This window comes from Miscanthus floridulus, chromosome 9 (assembly GCF_019320115.1).
Source record: "Miscanthus floridulus cultivar M001 chromosome 9, ASM1932011v1, whole genome shotgun sequence".
In the NCBI taxonomy this organism is placed as follows: Eukaryota; Viridiplantae; Streptophyta; class Magnoliopsida; order Poales; family Poaceae; genus Miscanthus; species Miscanthus floridulus.
In genome coordinates this window covers 25,907,556-25,929,671 of record NC_089588.1, presented here as the reverse complement: position 1 = coordinate 25,929,671, position 22,116 = coordinate 25,907,556, and the positions used below count along the sequence as shown (strand labels likewise).

The following is a 22,116-nucleotide window of genomic DNA, read 5'->3' as shown; positions in this document are numbered from 1 at the left end:
AAAGCTACCCAATGCATATCCCGTAGGTGACAAGGTATAAGTTCAATTCTAGGGAATTCCTATCAAGGTGACACATGCAACATGAATTAGATGCATTAAGGTGAATAGGAAACAAGGATGATCCCATGCTATACTTGCCTTGAACAAAGTACTCCTGCTGATCTGGCACGTCAAAGTAATACTCTTGGTCTCCCACGAATTGCTCACCGTCTATACTCGATAATCATAGCAACAAGCATCCAGAAGCAATCATGCATAGCAAACAAAAGATATAGATTAGAATAGTACACCAATCAACATAAAATCAAGATGAAAAGTTTGTAAAACGAATCTACGTCTCCCTACGATCACACAGACGTGAAGCTCACAAAAATCTGAGCTAAAACGAAGAAGTTATGGATTAAACAAGATTTCCTTTAGTAAAATAATAGATTAAATCTAACCTCGATTAAAAGTTGAAAACCTACCAAACAGTAGTATGAACATGTAGATTATGGAATTATGAACCTAATGCAAGTTGAACGGACCAAATCGGAGTTAAAACAAAGATTTTATGGCCAATAGAAGGTAGTGGCAGTTCTGTAAATAGATGAAACCTAATTTTCAAATTTAAATAATTAAAATCAGTTTTTAAACCGACATAAGGACTGCGACCACAATTTGCAACAAAGGCAGGGGCTCTTTTGCAAAATAGACCGGTGAAGGGGTATCCTTGATCTTGGGCCGCTAGATCAGATTTGAATGGCATAGATTAAATTGGGCGGGGGAAACTGAAAACCGGCCGGCCGCAACAGGACCGACGCGGAGGCGCCATGGCCGGAGCGGGCGGCGCTAGCGCTTCGGGGCCTACGGTCCACCGTTTAACGAACCAGAAGCACTAGAAGAAAGAGAGGACGACGGCGGAGTCACCGAAACCGAAAACACGAGCAGGGAAACGATGACGTCGCGCGGCAGCTGCTTGAACCCGACGCCAGCGGTGGCGCTAGGGTTACGACGGCTATGAGCTCTAAGCGTGGCGAAAGCTTGCTATAGGGCGGGATAGGGAGGAGGCGCAGGCACGGGCTCGGCTTTTATGAAGCGGGGCGACGTGGGGAGCACGCCACCGTGATGGTGTAGCGGAGGCGGACACGGCGGCGCAACGGTGGAGTCTGTCCCGGTCACGCGCGGAGGAAGAAGGTGCTGCTGACAGGTGGGGGCCCACCTATCGGCGATAGAAAAGGCATGGGACCGGCTGCCAGTGAGACAGGAGGAGAAGGAGAGCGGCTCGGCTGGCTTTTGGGCCGGCCTGCTTACGCGGGCCGCGCGAGGGAAAGGCGCTGCACTGGGCTGGCCGCGGGGACGAAATACAAGAAGCAGGGCGGCTGGGCCGGCGGGACTGAGCCAGCGGGCCGGAAGCAGGTGGAGGGGAAGTAAATCCTTTTTCCTTTTGTTTTTTTTTTGTAATTTTCCAAACCAAATTTTGAAATGCAAATTTAAATCAATTTGAAGTTTGATTTCAAATCACACAATTCAAAAATAATATGCAGCAGCATGAATGCATAAACATGTAGGTAAACCTTATATTTGATTTTAATTTGATAAAAAATATTATTTTCCTAAATTCAAATGCTCACAAAATGCATAATTAAATCATTTTCTCCTATTTTAAAATTATGCAAATTTTAGGGTGTTACAGGTGGTATTAAAGAGGTGCTTAGAAATAAGCAAAATGAAGATGACATAGTTGTAAGAAACAAAGCAAGATTGGTTGCACAGAGCTATACTCAAGTTGTAGGATTAGATTTTCATGAAACATCTGCACCGGTTGTAAGACTTGAGGCTATTGAGTGCCCCAATATTGAGTTTTAGTTTTCAAATTTTTTGAAATTCATACTTTTTTAATTTTTTCAATTGCCTTGGACCGAGAAACGACCCAAACCAAAGTTGTAGTACTCCAAAAATGTCAAAAACTTTCCAATTCAATGTTTTTAATTTAAACTTTTTTAGGCTCTCAATTATGCATTACAATATTCACTAAAGTAGATACAATATAAATGTATCTGCTACATAGACACAAGTGACTTTGAGGCATAGTGGTCGTGAGTTTGAGCTCTCTCAGTCACACACGCACGTGTGCACGCACGAAAAATCATGTGCCGGCTGCCAGTGAGACAGGAGGAGAAGGAGAGCGGCTCGGCTGGCTTTTGGGCCGGCCTGCTTACGCGGGCCGCGCAAGGGAAAGGCGCTGCGCTGGGCTGGCCGCGGGGACGAAATACAAGAAACAGGGTGGCTGGGCCGGCGGGACTGAGCCAGCGGGCCAGAAGCAGGTGGAGGGGAAGTAAATCCTTTTTCCTTTTGTTTTTTTCTAATTTTCGAAACCAAATTTTGAAATGCAAATTCAAATCAATTTGAAGTTTGATTTCAAATCACACAATTCAAAAATAATATGCAGCAGCATGAATGCATAAACATGTAGGTAAACCTTATATTTGATTTTAATTTGATAAAAATTATTATTTTCCTAAATTCAAATGCTCACAAAATACATAATTAAATCATTTTCTCCTATTTTAAAATTATGCAAATTTTAGGGTGTTACAGGTGGTATTAAAGAAGGTGCTTAGAAATAAGCAAAATGAAGATGACATAGTTGTAAGAAACAAAGAAAGATTGGTTGCACAGGGCTATACTCAAGTTGTAGGATTAGATTTTCATGAAACATCTGCACCGGTTGTAAGACTTGAGGCTATTGAGTGCCCCAATATTGAGTTTTAGTTTTCAAATTTTTTGAAATTCATAATTTTTGAAAATTTTCAATTGCTTTGGACGGAGAAACGACCCAAACCAAAGTTGTAGTACTCAAAAAATTTCGAAAACTTTCCAATTCAATGTTTTTTATTTTAAACTTTTTTAGGCTCTCAATTATGCATTACAATATTCACTAAAGTAGATACAATATAAATGTATCTGCTACATAGACACAAGTGACTTTGAGGCACAGTGGTCGTGAGTTTGAGCTCTCTCAGTCACACACGCACGTGTTTCGCACGAAAAAATCATGTGACTTGTCACTTCCGTCAACACATACTTGGATAGCCGCCTCAACAAATGGTTTCCAATGGCCTCTTAAAAGGCCGGATGTAGTAGTGCCTCCTGTTTAGCGGGCTCCATCAACACCGCTAGGAAGTATGATTCCAAAGCGTTAGAATATCTAGTGCTCTAATTTTGTGGAAAAAGCATTGAAATTGAAGATTTCGGTACAAACTCTAGGGTTCAAATTAGAGGTTGGATGCCTCAAGCTACCAAATGTTATTCAAACACCTTGACCGGAAGACTAGAGGATCTCGGATTACCTTTCTCTCAGTACTGTACCAGCACAGCACGTGACGTGAAGGAGAGCGGGCGCTGGCTTTATGAACAAGGCGTATTACAAGTTGTTAATTCCATTACTTAGTCGTTAATGTATTAGGCCTTGTTTAGTTTGCAACTTTTTCCAACCGGATGAATAGTATCACTTTCGTCTTATTTGGCAAATATTGTCCAATCGTGGACCAACTAGGCTCAAAAGATTCATCTCGTGATTTCCAACTAAACTGTGTAATTAGTTATTTTTTTTACCTACATTTAATACTCCATGCAAGCGGCTAAAAATTGATGTGATGGAGAGAGAGTGAAAAAACTTGGAATTTTGAAGGGAACTAAACAAGGCCTTAGTTGTGTTGGGCCCACGGGCAGTGGGAGGAGAGGGTAAATAAACAGATATACTTGTGCCCCTGTGAACTCTGTAAAAGACAAGACTATTCTGAATCGGAACAGAAAAGGGATCGAGGTTCTCCTCCTCCCGATATCGCTATCTCGTTCTTTCTGTCTGCGCTCCATCGCCGACGTACGATCGTCAGCGGCAACAGGGACTATCGCTTTCTCAATATATGAACAAGGCACAATCAGTTGACAACACAGGGTGACAAATGCCACTGTCGCGGCATGGCATGTACATAGTACATCCGTCTCTGTTCTCAGGCGTGATTCGTTGAACAAAGTGTCAAAGGTTCAAAAGCTGCTTCAACGCGTTGCTTGTACAAGTACTGAGCATCGAAATGCATGTTCACATTACGATCTTGGTCTACCCTTTTGTTGCTGCAGTGCAGTCAATCCATTGATCCGCCAACGAGTACATGCCAACCCTTGTGCTTCAGTCCATTGGTTCGAAGGTGCCGCTACCCTTGCGGCTTCACTGCAGTGCAGGCACGCTCGTCCACGCAGCCAGAAAATCAAGTGACCATAGGCGTGCCACCTGCAGGGGGGATAGCAAGAAATTAATGAAATAGTAGGAGATATTGTCAGGATGGAGGCAAGCAGTTATATCGTGTAGGCAAATTTACCGGAAGCGTAGGCAGAGGGGCAGACGTTTGTCCGCACTTGTGCGTCGTTCTACCAGCCACTCTTCAATCGGACATATTTTATTGTAAGGAAACCACGTCCGGCGGCTGCGTGCTGCACAAGATACAGAGATTGGAATTGAGACGAGGGAACCAAGAAAACAGACCAAGCCAAACACGGTATCTGGAAATAGCAGAGCGGCTGATATTTTTCTGCATACTTGTGTCATATCCTGTCAGCCACTCGTCTTCAATGGGACATGTTTGGAAGTAAGTAAGCCACATGCGGCGGTTGCGAGCTGCAGAAGACGAATTGAATTGAATGAAGGAAACTAAGAAGAAGAGTACCAGAAAATAAAATTCATTGGAAGAAGGCTGCGTTAATTTACCTTGGGCAATGGCAGAGCCACTGATATTTGTCTCAAAGCGGAAAGGATCTCTTCTGTAGGTCACATATCTTTTCCTTGGAATCCCTTCGTCTGTGGCATATGCCTTGACTTGCTGGATGTGGCTGAACTTGTGCCACTCAGGACCAGATTTCCCTGCTGCTATGGAAGTGAGCAGGGATAAGGAACAATCTAGCAGCAAATGCCTTGGGTTTACATCCTGCAGATACCTTGGGACTGTTTCCATGTCATAATCCTCCAAATTGAGTCTCTGTAGCGCAGGCATGCCCTCCAATACCTTCATCTCTGGGCACATGACGATGAGGAGCTTCTGCAGTTTCGGTAGATTACTGATCCTCTCCAGGTCAGTGTTCCTAAACAAGTCGAGGTGGACAACAGAAGCAAAGTTCTCCAAATACCTTAGGTTCTTGACATCATATATACATAATTTCTTCAAAGCCATTGCGTGGAAGGCAAGCCCAGGTGGCACACGCCTCAACTTGCACATTTGGAGTACAAGCACCTCCAAGATAGGCATGCCTTTCACTTGTTCCTCCCACACCCATTCCTCCCATTCGACCATTTCCTCAAACCGAAGCTTCTGCAATCTGGGAAATGCAACCCCTACATGATTGCTTGGTTGTAGGAATTCAAGCCCAACACGCTTGATTGCTGGGGCACGAACAATCTGCAGAAGCTCCAAGCAGGGGAGCTGACTCAAGCCACTAGGAAGCTCTGTGCAGCAGGCCAAGTCATCCATCCTTAGAATCCTCAAGCTCTGAAGGGGTGTAACTGCTTTCGTCATCATCCAACCTGGGAGCCGCTCACCAAAATACCCTTCGATTCTAAGGTGTTCTAAGCCAAGCGGAGGGCAGAGCTCATCAAAAACCTCCTTGATTTGTCTCTTGGCTTTCTCAGGGATCCCTTCTTCCTCGTTTACCAACAGGCCATCATCTCGAAGTCTACTGGTGCAACTCAGTGAGAGATACCTTAGGCGCTTCTTCCCACCAAGTTTGGCCTGTATAGCAGATGAGGAAGAAGCTACATTCTCCAAGAAACTGATATGAAGATCTGTTAGCTGGGAGAGAGGCCCTAGCTCCTCCAAACTACAGTGATCACAGTCCATGTGGGCCAGAAATCCATATAATTTCCTCAAAGAAGTTAGGCCACTAAATTCCCTTGGTATAACACTTACATTTGTCCGGTCAAGTCTGAGAAACCTCAAGTCTTGTAGCAATCCAATGCTACTAGGAAGATTAGCCAAACTCTGACAACCAGAAAGGCTAATGTACTGCAAGAATTTCAACTTGCCTATATCTTCTGGTAACTTGGATGTATTACAGTTTTCTATTGACAAATACCTCAAATGTTTCAGCTGATACAAAGATTCTGCTATTGCATCAATATTTACACTGTCCAAATGTAGTGTTCGAAGACTCGAAAGAGAAAGAAATGAATCACCTGGCTTAATCTTTATATTACCAACTAAAATTAGTGTTCTCAGTGATGTCTGTGTTTGGAGAGAACACCACTCCAAATCATGTTGTTCTGATCCTTTGCTTTCCAGAGATAATCGAAAAAACTTTTGTGATTTAAGTTTGTCAATACCAATTTTACTGTTGTGAGCTATGAGTGCTTCATCTCTGAACACGCTATGAGCAAATGACCGAACAATATCATGCATGTTGCAAACTACTTGATCAAGATATGTCTTATCTGGCTCAATAAGGTTCCGCTGTATTAACTGATCATAGTATTCCCTTCCAATTTCTTCTAGGTCACGTAAAGTTCCATGAACAAATCCTTCACTAATCCACATGCCCACAATGTCATCAGCAAAAAACAATGTGCCCCTCGGAAGGAGGGAATAGTGCAAAAAGCAAGGCTTCAAACAAGGCTGCAGATCTTCATAGCTAAGATATACTGCATAATTTAGCTCTTTAGGCATTTGTGATACTGACCATAGAGAATCATCTAAGACATTTTGCCAGTCGGTTCGTCTTATGCTTTTCTGACGCAGGAGACCTCCCATTACTTTGACCCCAAGAGGTAAACCATCACATTTTTCAACAAGTCTCATTCCAATATCCTTTAGTATTTCAACCTGGGGCTCATCATTTACGTCTGTAACAACCTGCAAGAATTTTAGGCTAATTAGACAAACAATAATTTATTGTGCAGTGTCATGATATCCTGTCAATGCAAAACACGTCAAGAAAGAAAACTATGCGGTCTCTAGCACATAATTTTTGGTCAGCCTTTTTTATATTATACTTTATGCATGTGCAACTAAGTAAAAAGAAAGAAAAAAGGCACGAATGTTGCTTGGGAAACAATAGCAACAAAGTATTCACTAGCAATGTTCATGATGAATTTCTACTTCTTTGCTCCTATCACCTTTGGAAGTACGGCCTTTCCTAATCTTTAGCAAAATCAGCACTATTATTCAGCTAATACAACATTGTGTGCATTGTAGCTGCCACTGCGTCAATTCTGAACCCAATGGAATGATTCACTACCAATCAATATAAATTCTGTATAATAAAGCTACAGTGCTCAAGAAAACATAACTCAATAAATATGGAAAAATATTCATTACAAGGGGCACATTAAGGTATGGCCAAGCAAAAATATTAGCAAAAATATTATGAACAAGGCGTATTACAAGTTGTTAATTCCATTACTTAGTCGTTAATGTATTAGTTGTGTTGGGCCCACGGGCAGTGGGAGGAGAGGGTAAATAAACAGATATACTTGTGACCCTGTGAACTCTGTAAAAGACAAGACTATTCTGTGTGCGCTCCATCGGCCGACGTACGATCATCGGCGGCAACGGGGACTATCGCTTTCTCACTATATGAACAAGGCAATGTCCCTGTAGCATGCAGCTCCGTGCTCACTCGGTGCCGGCATGCGATGTGCTTGTTGTACACTCGGTACGTAGGTGTATATATATATATAGACTCTAGACGTAGGAGTATGTATGGTGTGTCTGTTACCAGGACGCTGTGTGTAGCTGCAATCTCTGCCGCGAGCAGATGTCCAGATTAAAGCCCAAGAATTTAACCGAGGCAAGTGTTGTGCCGCACAACTGAAATAGCTCAGCTCCAGGTCTAGCAAAACGTAAACGGGACAGATCAACTGGAACAGAGGAAATCCTGTTATTTATGCACAATCAGTTGACAACACAGGGTGACAAATGACTCTGTCGCGGCATGGCATGTACATAGTACATCCGTCTCTGTTCTCAGGCGTGATTCGTTGAACAAAGTGTCAAAGGTTCAAAAGCTGCTTCAACGCGTTGCTTGTACAAGTACTGAGCATCGAAATGCATGTTCACATTACGCTCTTGGTCTACCCTTTTGTTGCTGCGGTGCAGTCAATCCATTGATCCGGCAACGACGAGTACATGCGAACCCTTGTGCTTCAGTCCATTGGTTCGAAGGTGCCGCTACCCTTGCGGCTTCCCTGCAGTGCAGGCACGCTCGACGCAACCATTTAATCAAGTGATCATAGGCGTGCCACCTGCAGGGGGATAGCCCAAATATGTTATACTACTCCAAGAAGAAATTAATGAAATAGTAGGAGATATTGTCAGGATGGAGGCAAGCAGTTATATCGTGTAGGCAAATTTACCGGAAGCGTAGGCAGAGGGGCAGACGTTTGTCCGCACTTGTGCGTCGTTCTACCAGCCACTCTTCAATCGGACATATTTTATTGTAAGGAAACCACGTCCGGCGGCTGCGTGCTGCACAAGATACAGAGATTGGAATTGAGACGAGGGAACCAAGAAAACAGACCAAGCCAAACACGGTATCTGGAAATAAAAATATATCGGATGAAGCACCTTGAGCAATTGCAGAGCGACTGATATTTGTCTCAAAGCGGAATGGATCCCTTGTGTAGAGCACATACCACTTCCTTTGACCGGCTTTATCACGTGCATAGGCTTTGACTTGCTGGATGTGGCTGAACTTGTGCCACTCAGGACCAGATTTCCCTGCTGCTATGGAAGTGAGCAGGGATAAGGAACAATCTAGCAGCAAATGCCTTGGGTTTACATCCTGCAGATACCTTGGGACTGTTTCCATGCCATAATCCTCCAAATTGAGTCTCTGTAGTGCAGGCATGCCCTCCAATACCTTCATCTCTGGGCACATGACGATGACGAGCTTCTGCAGTTTCGGTAGATTACTGATCCTCTCCAGGTCAGTGTTCGTAAACACGTCGAGGTGGACAACAGAAGTGAAGTTCTCCAAAGAGCTTAGGTTCTTGACACCATGGATGCCTAATTCCTTCAATGCCTTTGCGTGGAAGGCAAGGCCAGGAGGCATGTGGCTCAACTTGCACATGTTGAGTTTAAGCCTCTCCAAGATAGGCATGGCTTTCACTTGTTCCTCCCACACCCATTCCTCCCATTCGACAAATCTAACAAAAATCAAATCATGTAATCTGGGAAACGCAACCCCTACATGATTGCTTGGTTGTAGGAATTCAAGCCCAACACGCTTGATTGCTGGGGCACGAACAATCTGCAGAATCTCCAAGCAGGGGAGCTGACTCAAGCCACTAGGAAGCTCTGTGCAGCAGGCCAAGTCATTCATCATTAGAATCCTCAAGCTCCGAAGTGGTGCGACTGCTGTCGGCATCATCCATCTTGGGAGCCGCTGACCAAAATACCCTTCAACGTTAAGGTGTTCTAAGCCAAGTGGAGGGCAGAGCTCATCAAAAACCTCCTCGATTTGCCACTTATCTTTCTCAGAGATCCCTTCTTCCTCTTTTACCAACACACCATCATCGCCAAGTCTACTGGTACAACACAGTGACAGATATCTTAGGTGGTACTTTTCACCAAGTTTGGCCAGTATAGCAGATGAGGAAGAAGCTACATTCTCCAAGAAACAGATATGAAGATCTGTTAGCTGGGAGAGCGGCCCTAGTTCCTCCAAACTACAGTGATCACAGTCCATGTGGGCTGGAAATCCATATAATTTCCTCAAAGAAGTTAGGCCACTAAATTCCCTTGGTATAACACTTACATTTTTCCGGTCAAGTCTGAGAAACCTCAAGTCTTGTAGCACTCCAATGCTACTGGGAAGATTAGCCAAACTCTGACAACCAGAAAGGCTAATGTACTGCAAGAATTTCAACTTGCCTATGTCTTCGGGTAACTTGGATGTTTTACAGTTTTGTATTGACAAATACCTCAAATGTTTCAGCTGATACAAAGATTCGGCTATTGCATCAATATTTACACTGTCCAAATGTAGTGTTCGAAGACTTGAAAGAGAAACAAATGAATCACCTGGCTTAATCTTTATATTACCAAATAAAATTAGTGTTCTCAGTGATGTCTGTGTTTGGAGAGAACACCACTCCAAATCATGTTGTTCTGATCCTTTGCTTTGGAGAGATAATCTAAAAAACTTTTGCGATTTAAGTTTGTCAATACCAATTTTACTGTTGTGAGCTATGAGTGCTTCATCTCCCAACATGTTATGAGCAAATGACCGAACAATATCATGCATGTTCCAAACTAATTGATCAAGATATCTCTTATCTGGCTCAATAAGGTTCCGCTGTATTAACTGATCATAGTATTCCCTTCCAATTTCTTCTAGGTCACGTAAAGTTCCATGAACAAATCCTTCACTAATCCACATGCCAACAATATCATGAACAAAAAACAATGTGTCCCTCGGAAGGAGGGAACAGTGCAAAAAACAAGGCTTCAAACAAGGCTGCAGATCTTCATAGCTAAGATATACTGCATAATTTAGCTCTTTAGGCATTTGTGATACTGACCATAGAGAATCATCTAAGATATTTTGCCAGTCGGTTCGTCTTATCCTTTTCTGACGCAAGAGACCTCCCATTACTTTGACCCCAAGAGGTAAACCATCACATTTTTCAACAAGTCTCATTCCAATATCCTTTAGTATTTCAACCTGGGGCTCATCATTTACGTCTGTAACAACCTGCAAGAATTTTAGGCTAATTAGGCAAACAATAATTTATTGTGCAGTGTCGTGATATCCTGTCAATGCAAAACACATCAAGAAAGAAACCTATACTGTCTCTAGCACATAATTTTTGGTCAGCCTTTTTTATATTATACTTTATGCATGTGCAACTAAGTAAAAAGAAAGAAAAAAGGCACGAATGTTGCTTTGGAGACAATAGCAACAAAGTATTCACTAGCAATGTTCATGATGAATTTCTACTTCTTTGCTCCTATCACCTATGGAAGTACGGCCTTTCCTAATCTTTAGCAAAATCAACACTATTATTCAGCTAATACAACATTGTGTGCATTGTAGCTGCCACTGCGTCAATTCTCAGCCTGTTCGCTTGCTCGTAAACGATCGTAAATTTCCAACCGGGAACAGTGTTTTTCTCTCACACCAAACCAGCCAGCAGTAAATAATCCACGATACGATACGGCCTCCCGAACAGGCTGTCTGAACCCACTGGAATGATTCACTACCAATCAATATAAATTCTGTATAATAAAGCTACAGTGCTCAAGAAAACATGACTCAATAAATATGGAAAAATATTCATTACAAGGGGCGCATTAAGGTATGGCCAAGCAAAAATATTAGAAAGAATTATTTCAATTACAAGTGACAGCATGTAATCTCCCAGTGCATGACTATACAAATAAACAGTTGAAAGCAGTAATAGTCTCCTCCCAACAAAGGCGGTTGGATTAGTTTCAAATTTTGTTCCAAAATAATTAATATTCTAAGTGGTACTAGTTCTATTCGTAGTATCTGGGCCCACTCTTCATTAAATTTCACCCAATAGGCACATCCAGTTTAGTACAAAGAGTTTTGCATTGGTATATGTGGGTTCTTTGCTATAGCACGCTTCCACCCGGTTCACGTTGAAAAATCAATAATAAAAATGCTGTTGTAGACAATTTCATATGCGATGCCTTCTCACGTATACTTCCAGTCATATGATAATTGGTACAGTGGAGAATAATATATTTTATAGAGTAAATTACACCCATGGCCCCTAAACTACTATGTCTTCTATCATATCACTAAATATAAAATTGCAAATTTAGATCCTTAAACTATTTAAGTACCCCAGTTCTGTACGGCTGCGCAGCCACGGCGGCTATACAGCCACGACGGTTGCTCACATTCGTGCTTGTGCAGCGGTGGCGGCGGTTCGCTTGTGCAGCCACAGCCATGGCTCACGCTCTCGCACTCCCCGGCAGTAGTGGTGGCATTGACAGCGAGATGAACTCATGTAACATTTCTAATGTGGAAGAAGATATTTTTAAAAAAATAGTCCCTCATGAAATTTGTTAATATTTGTGCAATTTATGTATCTGGGTGATTTTGTAAATAACCCCGCTAATATTTTATTTTCAAGCAAGAGAGTCTTTTCTCTGCACGCGGGCCTGAATCCATACCCGTTTGTACGAATATGAGGCACAAACAAAGTTTAAAGACCGGAATGACATACTTTTTTATGTTTGGCGACCAACTCACAAGTTGGAGGACCAACCACGGAGTTTACTCATCAAAATATTATTTCTAGCCTTAGAATATGTAACACGATGTCATCCACATCCAAACAGACCTAGACCTTTTCCATTCCTCAACATGGCATGCCATGGTGGAACATTATCTGTGTGTTTGGATGCAAGGACAAGCAGGGACGGGACGAGATGGCTCTAGGATGAGTGGTGTTTGTTTGGGAGGCCACAAGGGGCGAGGACATCCCACATGGGAATATTCCCGTGAGCTAGCCCTTTGGGTGGCTACGGTTGGGGAAAGAGAGAGAAGGAGAGAAGGAAGAAAAATGAAGAATAAAAACTGCCAAATGGGCCCCACATGTCAGTAGCGGATCCCACTTTTTATGTCTAAGACCAAACAGAAAACAGGTTGATCCCATCCATCCCCAACCAGAAAAGAAATAGGGTTGCCGCATCCCGCAAACCAGGGACAAGACCATCCCACCCCACCTTATCTCCCAACCAAATGCTATCTATATGTCTCATAATATCTCTACTAGTGGATCCTACCCATGGGAACCGCACAGCATATTGTGCAGCAGCCCAATATGTGTGACATACATACCCTCGCGTTGGACTACAGGTAAATACCGAACCACAAATGGATCAATTGTGGCCTGCCACATAAGGATGTATAGTGTGTTAGGGCTCATTTAGAACTGGATGATAGCACGTGACAAGTCTGGGGATCTTGATGATATTCTAGTATAAGTGTGGGGGGCATCAAAGTAGCATTATAAGAGCTTGGCACTTACATTACATCCAAAGACAATTTTGCTAACCTCACAGTGCATGCATTTTGAGAGTCTAGGGACCCAGATGACATCATATAGAATAAGATCGAAGACCATTTTTTTATTTTACTCTAAAAAGCATAGTGCTAAACAGGCTTATTATGGTTGCCTTAGTTTGTGAATTAAATTTAGTTGCTAATTCGCCATGTGGTATTGCCTACGTTACAGCCCATTACAGATCCAATCGAACCTACAGATCTCAAGTTCTTTTAAAAAAGGAGGAAGTGTAATACAATGTCCAAATTTTAATTGCTTTAACAAAAAATTGTGAATACCTGCCCTATGTGGAGTCTGCATGACTGCATATGCAGGATATTACAATACTAACATATGGAAGTATGGCATTTTGTTTCTTTATAATATATTTCGAAGGTCACCACCGTAGAACTAGATGTTGAAACAAATAAGAAAAATAGAAGTTGTTGCCAGGACAGGGAATCTGGTTCCCACTAGTAAGATAGAAGCAAAACTAAAGTGATGCAGCTAGAAAACAAAATGCATAATTAAAGAAAAGTAATTAATGTATGGATTAACTTGTACCTGCTTCTTGAGCAGCAACCAAGCATCTTCAAGCCCAAGTTTGTCAATACGATGGTAGGGCTCCTCAGCCTTCATCTGACGTGCCACTATGGCATGCCTTGTGGTGACCAGCACACGGCTACCTTGAGCTAGCATGGCATTGACAAAGGGAGTTCTAAGCACACCTTCCCATATATTGTAGTCCCAGACATCATCCATTATTAATAAGGTTTTGTGTCCCTTCAAAGCTTCTATTAGAGTCTGTTCCAGTGCCACCTTCGAATTTCCACAAGCATGGTGGTTTCCACCGGCTTCGATAATAACTCTCCTTAGCATTTCAGTATTGTTGAAGTCTTGGTTGACACTCAACCATATTTTCTTCGTGAACTCATGTTTTATGACTTCACTGTTGAAAATCTTTTGAGCAAGGGTGGTTTTACCAATCCCACCAATTCCCACAATGGAGAAAATGATTATTTTGTTGGATTTGTCGTCGTCAGTTGGATACTTCTTTGTTAGCATCTCTACTAGATTTGTTGTGTCCTCTTCGATCTTCGCACCAACCAAACCAGATTGGTCAAGCCCCCCTGACGTCTCACGGGTACCAAAAGGATATGTTACCACGTTTCTTCCACGGTCCTCATATGTACCAAGGTTCATGAAGTTGAATGATGCACCACGTGCCTTGATGTCATCTAGCTTCTTGTTAAGGTTCTTGATGCGGCTTCCAATGTCGTGGGCATGTTGGGGATTCCGTATGCAGAAGAGCAACGGGTTGAAGCATCCGGCATCATGCCTTTGGCCTCGCTCCATGGCCTTGAGCTGGCACAGGTCGAGGATGTCAGTGGCATCATACATAGCATTCCTTAGCTCTATCCCCCATGCTTGGACACTTTGGTCTGTGATGTTCCTCCTATCAGCATCAGCAAGGATGTTCTTCAGATCCCGAAGCTTGATGTCCATGTTATCAATCTCATCGGACACTCCAAGCAACATATGCACCTCATCTGCCGCCATCTGCATGAGCATGTTTTGGATGTAGGACGCCAATGCATCTAGGACACCGGCCATGATTGAGAACTTCGGTTTTTGCTGTAACAAAATGAGAACAGATATTAATTTCAACATGGCATTTTAATTTTATACATCAAAGATTCAATCATCTGCCATCTATTATTGCAGCCATCGCGGCACTACTACTAACTTCTCGTTCATTCATACAACTACATGACAGTGGCAACTATATGCGCAGATCTAGCTACGCATAAGCAGCTGCAGAAACGTAACTACTACATGACAGTGGGCACTGTATGCACAGATCTAGCTACGCATAAGCAACTGCAGAAACGTAACAACTACATCACAGTGGGCACTGTATGCCCAGATCTAGCTACGCATAAGCAGCAGCAGAAACATAACAGCTACGGAAACGAACCTGGGGCCGACGAGCTGAGCAATGGCCGGAAGCGGTGAGGCGGTGCCGGTGTTGTTCGTTCTTGGTCGTGGAACAGGATCTACTGGTTAATGGTTAGACAAGAATCGCCATGGACATCGTCGACCTGACCAACCAGATACTACAGCTGGATTATAGCGTGCGGGTGAGTGATGAAAGGAGGAGCAGCGAGATGGATTTAGGTTCCGATGTGAGGTTGTTGCCTGCTAGAATCGCAGTATCTGCTTGGTGGCTTGTGTTGGGTGTATGAGCTAGGAAGGAAATGTTGATGATTCAGGGAAGTTGGTGACAGTAGGTTGTGGTAATAACACTGCAAGGTGGGCAGGAAAGTGCGTGACAGCTTCGACGGATTCGCGGACTGCGTCCTACTTTATTAATTCCACAGCAGAGCCTTGGATGCTAGAGTAGCTCTGAGCCACCACGTGAAACGGCGGCCAATGCACTTGCGTGCAGTAGCGCGGGGGTACCGCGAGATGCTTTCTCATCGCACGAGATGACAAGAAAAGACCAATAATGCAACTTGGGCCTGGTTTAGATTGAAACTTTTTTCAATCTGATGAATAGTACTATTTTCGTCTTATTTGACAAATATTGTCCGATCGTGGACCAACTAGGCTCAAAAGATTCATCTCGTGATTTCCAACTAAACTGTGTAATTATTTATTTTTTTTACCTACATTTAATACTCCATGCATGCGGCTAAAAATTGATGCGATGGAGAGAGAGTGAAAAAACTTGGAATTTGGAGGGGATCTAAACAAGGCCTTGGTAGGATAAACAGACCAATAATGCAACTTGGCGCGGGTTTAGTTTCAGGAAGTTGGAATTTAGGACTGTAGTACTTTCGTTTTTATTTGGCAATTAGTGTTCAATCATGGACTAATTAGGCTCAAAACGTTCATCTCGTAATTTCCTACCAAACTGTACAATTAGTTTTTTTTTTGTCTATATTTAATGCTCCATGCATGGGCCATAAACATTTGATGTGATAGGTACTATAGCACTTTTTGAGAATTTAAGGTAAAACTAAACAAGGCGTTGGTAGTGGACGGCTCGCATGCCTCCAATAATGCAACCGAGGAGGTGGACAGCTTCGATCGACTTGCGTGCGGCGTGTGAAAAGGCGTGGATGCTAAAGTAGCACTGAGCCACCGTGTGAAAAGGCGTGCCGTAGCGTGGAGGTGCCCACAAACATGCTTTCTCATCGCACAGTACAAACATGCAGGATTTGGTCTGAGAGCAAGAGATCACATATACGTCAGCAGGGAGAGAGCGTAGGGGTATTAATTAGGACTGATGAGTCTTTGATTGGTTTCATTTTCAAAAACATAATGAGAGGCTCATCGAGATTGTGTCTTCACACTGTTATGTTTTATCACAATTGGCCCTTGTTTAGATCACCTCCAAATTCCAAGTTTTTTCACTCTCTCTCCATCACATCAATTTTTAGCCGCTTGCATGGAGCATTAAATGTAGGTAAAAAAATAACTAATTGCACAGTTTAGTTCGAAATCACGAGATGAATCTTTTGAGCTGAGTTGGTCCACGATTGGACAATATTTACCAAATAAGACGAAAGTGCTACTATTCATCGGGTTGAAATTTTTTGCAATCTAAACATGGCCTTGGTTCTTTTCTGGGGATAGTTTATTACACAATATATTAAGCACCCAATGCATCCATGGGCGCATGAGGAATGAAGACTGGCATCAGCATCCATTGGTGGTTGTATCCGATGGAGCATGAGAATAACTCTGGTACGGTGCAATAACCCAAATTAATGAGATTGCATAGCAGCATCCCTAAAAATGTAAAAAGAAAGTTGACCAAAAAAATAGATAGAGCATGCAATTATCTATGTCAAAGCAAACATTTGAGCTCAAACAAATACTTGTGTAACACGGGAAAAAAAGTAGAAACAAGCGAGTTAATAGTTGCTTGGGTAACCTGTCCATTATCCAACGTCAAGCGCAAAAGGTGGAGCAGGCTAAAGAAATTATTAGACAATCATCTAATTTTTTTTTAGGGTAGGCATCTTATGGTGGAAGACAAAAGCTAGTGGTTACCAACTAAGGGAATCTGGCTTTGCGTACATGTATGTAGTGGTAGCCGCACCACCATTTAGCTTTTGAATACATTATATTGAGCGTTGTGTAAGCACTACCCTTTGGTCATTCCTATATTAGTTTGTGTTCGGAATCAAGGGGTTCCCGACAGGTAGGGGGGGACCTTCGGAACGCCGAAGCGAGCAGAACAACACTCACTCGGATTCAGGGATTCATTCAATAGAATTAATCATTCTTACATAAGGTCACCCACCCTCCTTTATAGGTTACTGTACACATAGAAGCTCTTTTACGATTTTACCCTCCGATCGTACAAGCATATTCCAAAAATATTCCACCAAAATCCATCCGTGCATCAGGTCATCAGCAGCGGATGGCGGCCGTGTCGTCAACAGGGGATCGGACGGTTTCACGTATATTTCACGTATATACAGTATATATACTAGTGTTTTGTATACATTTTAGGTATGGCGGCCGCGAAACCTCGCCATACAGCTGCCTCCGCCCCTGCCAAGGACAGTGTAGAGCCTGTAGTAGCTGTCCATCGCGATGAACTGACCATTGAACTCGACAATCTGCTGGATCAGTGAATTACCGAGCTGCATTTCTGACCAAGAATCACTTCCAACTGACCAGTCAAGAAGGGAGGCCGGAACGCTGTGCTGGCTGGATACTACACAGACAAGGAGGTGAGAGTTTTGTAGTGCAAGAGGAGCTGTCAGCATGCCAGAGTTGAAAAAAGTGTCATCGTTAAGTTTGAGCTGCAGTGCCCAAACTCTGGCCGGCCCCAGTGAACACATCGACAATGAGGCAATCTTTGCGAAGGCCGCATATTAGCTGACCATAAGAAGAGCCGGCGAAATGCATTGCCTCCTTACATATTTCTTGACGAATCTGCCAGCAAAGATCTGTTTTTGGATTGGCTAGATCTGACCTGCCATCTGTGCAGCACGTGACCATCAGGTGCACGCACAGGGATATTGGGGGCCTAACGAGGAGAGGTGAGGTGCCGCTCAGCCGCTCAGCCGCTGGCGCACATTCCGATCTCCAAGCGGGGTGAGGTGCTCCTCATGCAGAAGATGGGCTTTGCACCGCCGGCAGGTCCAATCTCATCCGCGTCCAAGAGAGCTTACGATGATTTTTTCGCAAGGAACTGGACGTCGAGCGAAGTGGAAGCACTGGACAAGCTGTTCCCGGCGGCCACTGCTACGATTGGTACAAGGCTCTTCTCGGATGACGGAGCAGAGTCGCGCGGCCATTAGCTGAGACGCACAGCTACGTTGCTTACTGCGCGGCTCGTAGTTCGGTTGTTTACTTTTATGTAATATCCAAGTTTGAAACAGTCTACTAGGCAGGTCCAGTTAAACTGTAAGACCTCCTAGGACGCTTATTAGAAGCGTGTCGTGTGTATGGTTAAACCCCTTTTCTTCTTAATTAGAATGGTACGCAAATCTTTTGCGTATTCGAGAAAAAAACGAGGAGAGGTGAGAGCAAGGCATAGAACCTGGGCCTTGTTTAGTTGGGAATTTTTTTTGAGAAATGGTACTGTAGCACTTTCGTTGTTATTTGATAATTAGTGTCCAATTATAGTCTAATTAGGCTTAAAAGATCCGTTTCGTGAATTTCGTCTAAACTGTGTAATTAGTTTTATTTTTTATTTATATTTAATGCTTCATAAGATTCGATGTGACGGGGAATCTTGAAAAATTTTGCAAAATTTTGGAAACTAAACACTACCCTGGATTTGGATGGGTATGAGGAGAAGGCAACACGCCGAGAACGGCAGGTGCTTGCGAAGGCAAGGAGGTCATTGAAGGATCCCAGGAGGGCAACAATAGATTGGAGCGGGCCTCCAGGGAGAGATCAGCCCACCCTTGAATCCCACATGTAGGGCCTGTTTGAAATGTGGGATTTTTTTCCCATTCCTATGTTTTTTTTTTTGTGAAATTGAACTCATTCCAAGCAGCCCGTAGCAGGGGCTCTGTTTCTGTGGAGGCAGAGGTGCCAAATATTGTGAACTGTGATAGGGCTTTGCATGATGGCAGACTCACTGCAACAAAGTAAATTCAATACATACATAAATTAGATGCATGAATTGAATACAAAATGAGAAATAGGCTGATAACTTCCAAGAGACAAAGACACCCCACGAAACAACTGCATGACACAATTTGTTGGCCTGATTTGAGTCAAGAAGAGAATGGTCGTGCAAAATGAACAGAGTAAGAAAAGAATGTAGGGATTAGGTGCCAGGGAGAGTTTCTATACTCACTGCTTGATATTAGCTATGCTATATGCCCACAGGTATCCTGAAAACAACAACAATATACACTGATACAAATTAGAATTCTGATGGTGTGCACAGAAGGTTGTTTAACAGTCCCCAGTTGAACTACCTAATTTCCTGGTATCCTACCGGATCGTCACGTGAAAGATACCAAGCAAGGTTGTTCAAATGGCATAAATGCCCACTGTGTAATATTTTTCGCGAACATGCGCCGTAGCGCAAGTTTTTCATTAAGAGGAAAGGAGATAGAAAGATCATACAACCAAGGCAAAGTAGTGCCACAGCAATGCAACATGTATCCCGAAGACACTCCTTTCCTTGCAAACCCCCGTCATACATACGCGTGATTACACGGCACAAGATTTGCGACAAAGCACTAAGCAGCCTAGACAACAGCCGAGCTGCATTTCTGACCAAGAATCACTTCCAACTGACCAGTCAAGAAGGGAGGCCGGAACGCTGTGCTGGCTGGATACTACACAGACAAGGAGGTGAGAGTTTTGTAGTGCAAGAGGAGCTGTCAGCATGCCAGAGTTGAAAAAAGTGTCATCGTTAAGTTTGAGCTGCAGTGCCCAAACTCTCGCCGACGCGAGCAGTAGCTCTAGCGGCCTGAATCCAGGTGTTGGCATCCTCCAAGATGAGCAGTAGCTGCTTGGTTGCTAGAGCCTTGGATGCTAGAGTAGCTTTGAGCCACTGCGTCCTAGTTTATTAATTCCACAGCAGAGCCTTGGATGCTAGAGTAGCTTTGAGCCACCACGTGAAACGGCGGCCAATGCACTTGCGTGCAGGAGCGCGGGGGTACCGCAAGATGCTTTCTCATCGCACGAGATGACAAGCAAAGACTCGCTCACAGCGTTGGTAGGATAAACAGACCAACAATGCAACTTGGCAGTGGCCGGCTCGCATGCCTCCAATAATGCAACCGAGGCGGTTGTCCTAACACAACTGCCAGGCAGTTGTCCTAACACAACCGCCTCGGTTAATCAACAGTAACTGAGGCGCCGCCTCCAAAAAAATGGTGGCTTAGCAAGCAGCCCATCTCGGCCTGACACTCATAGATACATCATAAAATTCGGGTTATCCATAGCCATCTCTCATTCCCTCACCCGCCGCCGCACAACACTCTCTCTCCTCTCTCGCGTCTCTCGCGCATGCATGGCCCGCTCTCTCCCTCTCTCTCGTCTCTCACCGGCGGACGCTCCCTCTCTCCTTTTGTGCTGGGCGCTCTCTGGAGGCGGTGGGAGGAGCTCGCACCCCGGCAGGCTGCTCACGCCAGGCCGCGGTGGTGGCTTGCGAGAGCGGCGGGGCGGGGCCTCTGGCACTACTACACAACATGTATTCACCACCGATTCCAGACCCCCCTTCACCGAGGGTTTTGGCTCTAGGCAGTGAAAGTCGGCGGTGATGCCCATTGTCATTACCGCCGGTTTCCTAACCGGCTGTGATGCAAAGTTATCACAGCCGGTTCACGTTACCAGCAGGTGGCGATAGTGATTTTCAGAAATTCCAAAACCGGATAAAAAAAGTAGCAAATTTTTTTGATTTAATCCCAGGAATGCCCATTGTCACAAGTCACACGATTTTTCACGCGAAAATCCATGTGCTGCGAGGTGCTAGGATTCGAACCTGAGACCTGTGTCGTCACATGTAGCTGCTCTAACCACTCCGCTCCTAAGTCACTTATGTCCATACAACATGTATATTCCTTTAGTACTAACTTCTCATGATTTTAAAATAAATATTTAGAACCTTAAACGACTTTAAATAAAAATGTCATCAACTCCAAAATTTGTTGTTCTGATCGAGATCTACAACTTTCATGTTGGTGGTTTTGCCATCCGAGGTTGTTCGACAAATTTAAATTTCAAATCATCTAAACTTCAGCCATACTGTTGGGACATCAAACGACTTCAAATGAAAAAGTCATTGTGATCTACAACTTTGGTTTTGATTGATTTTCCATCCGTGGTTATTTGCAAAATTTGAATTTCAAAATTTTTGAACTTAAGATAGAAATTTAAGACCCTAAATGATTTCTAATGAAATAGTTGTCAACTACAAAGCTGTAGATCATAGCGAGATCTATAACTTTCCTTCTGATCATTTTTCATCTGAGGTTGTTTGTATAATTCAAAAAAATTGAATTTTAAAATATAAGAGCTTCAAATAGATTTTGGGACTGTAAACAATTTCAAATAAAAAAGTCATCAACTACAAAGTTGTAGATCTCGATGAGATCTACAACTTCGATATAAAGTTTGTTTTGATCCGATTTTTTTTGTAAAAGTTATGAATTTTATTGTGATGCAGCATAACTCATCATCACCTGTTCGTATTACGAACCATTAGTGAAATGATTGTCACCAGCGGTTCGTACCACAAACTGGCGGTACAAATAGGTCGACCATCACTACCGGTTGGTAACACAAACCGGCTGTAGTGATAGGTTTATCACCATCGGTTCGTGTTACTAGCCGGCGGTGATAACCGCCCAAATTTTCACCAACTGTTCGTAACACGAACCGACGGTGAAAATTATTTCACCAATGCTTTGTAATACGAACCGGCGGTGAAAGTGTCGGCAGTGATTACCTGTTATGTAGTAGTGTGGAGGCGCTTGTCTCACTCCGGCATCGGCGCGGCGCACGGCTCCCGTCCTCCGACAGTGGCTTGGGGCCTCCGGCGGCGGAGCGTAGGGCTGGGCTCGCAGATTCGGCAT

At 43.5% G+C, this 22,116-nt stretch overlaps 2 protein-coding genes and 1 pseudogene across 2 annotated transcripts; all 3 read right to left on the bottom strand.

The window, feature by feature from the left end:
• Nucleotides 1–3,904: 3,904 nt before the first annotated feature.
• On the bottom strand, nt 3,905–8,078 carry LOC136479514 (putative disease resistance RPP13-like protein 1). The gene is made up of 6 exons (XM_066477359.1): nt 8,062–8,078; nt 7,812–7,902; nt 4,748–6,878; nt 4,580–4,657; nt 4,362–4,473; nt 3,905–4,273 (listed from the first exon to the last, which is right to left on the bottom strand). The coding sequence occupies exons 1-6, from the start codon at nt 8,076–8,078 to the stop codon at nt 4,090–4,092; spliced, it is 2,613 nt and encodes an 870-aa protein (XP_066333456.1). The 3' UTR covers nt 3,905–4,089.
• On the bottom strand, nt 6,740–15,453 carry LOC136483555 (putative disease resistance protein RGA1). The gene is made up of 6 exons (XM_066480660.1): nt 15,027–15,453; nt 13,613–14,683; nt 8,592–10,722; nt 8,381–8,492; nt 7,744–8,269; nt 6,740–6,878 (listed from the first exon to the last, which is right to left on the bottom strand). Exons 2-5 carry the CDS (start codon nt 14,660–14,662, stop codon nt 8,086–8,088), a joined length of 3,477 nt encoding a protein of 1,158 aa, XP_066336757.1. The 5' UTR covers nt 14,663–14,683; nt 15,027–15,453; the 3' UTR covers nt 6,740–6,878; nt 7,744–8,085.
• A 2,118-nt stretch (nt 15,454–17,571) lies between these two features.
• On the bottom strand, nt 17,572–22,116 carry LOC136479513 (uncharacterized; annotated as a pseudogene).

Bases quoted from the DNA above. Each gene is read 5' to 3' on its own strand.
- LOC136483555 (XM_066480660.1), bottom strand. From the start codon at position 14,662: ATGGCCGGTGTCCTAGATGCATTGGCGTCCTACATCCAAAACATGCTC. The intron at 10,723-13,612 runs GTACAAGTTAAT...AAATTCTTGCAG, and splicing joins GGTTGCTGCTCAAGAAGCAG to GTTGTTACAGACGTAAATGA. The intron at 8,270-8,380 runs GTAAATTTGCCT...ATCCCCCTGCAG, and splicing joins CCCCTCTGCCTACGCTTCCG to GTGGCACGCCTATGATCACT.
- LOC136479514 (XM_066477359.1), bottom strand. The intron at 6,879-7,811 runs GTTAAATTCTTG...AAATTCTTGCAG, and splicing joins GCGGCACAACACTTGCCTCG to GTTGTTACAGACGTAAATGA. The intron at 4,474-4,579 runs GTATGCAGAAAA...TATCTTGTGCAG, and splicing joins GCTGACAGGATATGACACAA to CACGCAGCCGCCGGACGTGG.